This window comes from Cynoglossus semilaevis, unplaced genomic scaffold (genome assembly GCF_000523025.1).
Source record: "Cynoglossus semilaevis isolate Cse_v1.0 unplaced genomic scaffold, Cse_v1.0 scaffold7027, whole genome shotgun sequence".
NCBI classification, from domain to species: Eukaryota; Metazoa; Chordata; class Actinopteri; order Pleuronectiformes; family Cynoglossidae; genus Cynoglossus; species Cynoglossus semilaevis.
The window spans coordinates 1-870 of NW_007587392.1; the positions used below are offsets into that span (position 1 = coordinate 1).

Sequence of the window (870 nt, forward strand, 5' to 3'; positions counted from 1 at the left end):
AGTTGGGGGGGGGCGGGAGGAAGGGGGAGGAAACAAAGCAACAGAGGAGGAGCCTAGCAGGAGTTCTAGAATCATCTGGCCTACCTGCTTGCGCCATCGCCTGTTGCCTCTTGAAGGCGTCCATGTCGGCCGAGTTGCCCATGGTGCCGACAGCGCCCCCTTGGTGTCCCTGAAACGCGGCGGTGCAGTCAGGAGTTCAAATGTTGAAGGCGACTTTATGGAAGAGTTTCAAAACCAAAAACAAAAAAAAAAAAAAAAATCACCTGAAACTGCTGCGGGGTAGAAAATGCTGCGGAGACGTTAGGGGGGAGCTGTGTCGCTATGGCAACTGGTGTTACCGCTTGGCCATCTTTCCCCGTGACAACCTTTACCTGGAGAGGGGAAGGAAAAGAAAAAAAAATGGGGGATGTAAAGAGGTCGGGATAATAACCGCCGGCATCCTTGGCTCCCGTGAAAGCGACCCAACCTCGTCGTTGATGACCTCCGACTGCTCTTCCTCCTCCTCCTCCTCCTCCAGGTCCAGGTCGTTCTGCCGGAGGTAGGTGTAGAGCGGCACGCAGGGTTTCTTCTTGAAGGCCACGTAGTCCATCATGTTGCCCTGCAGGTGCTGCAGGAAGAAGAGCTCGATCAGGTACTCCTTGAACACCTCCTTCAGGCTCTCCATCCTCTTGCCGTGGTGCTCCACGCACTGTCTCCTCAGCTGAGCCACCTCCGGGCTGGAGGGCGCGATCTCCTCCAGCTTCTTCGCCGCTTGCTTCTTCACGGTGGACAGAGCGACGCCCGCGCCCGACAGCGGGTTGCTGGGCATCCCCGACGACGGGCCGCTCAGGGACGAGCCGGACGGCGGCAGGGAGGTGGGTATGCTGAAGG

General features: G+C 58.2%; 1 protein-coding gene across 1 annotated transcript; it reads right to left on the reverse strand.

Annotated features, from left to right (window-relative positions):
* Positions 1–14: 14 nt before the first annotated feature.
* Positions 15–864, reverse strand: LOC103399326 (putative EP400-like protein; the record flags this gene model as incomplete). Its single annotated transcript, XM_008338022.3, has 3 exons — positions 467–864; positions 264–371; positions 15–169 (listed from the first exon to the last, which is right to left on the reverse strand). Coding segments are annotated over exons 1-3 (605 nt in total), but the record flags the coding sequence as incomplete, so codon positions are not given.
* Between the last annotated feature and the right edge of the window lie 6 nt (positions 865–870).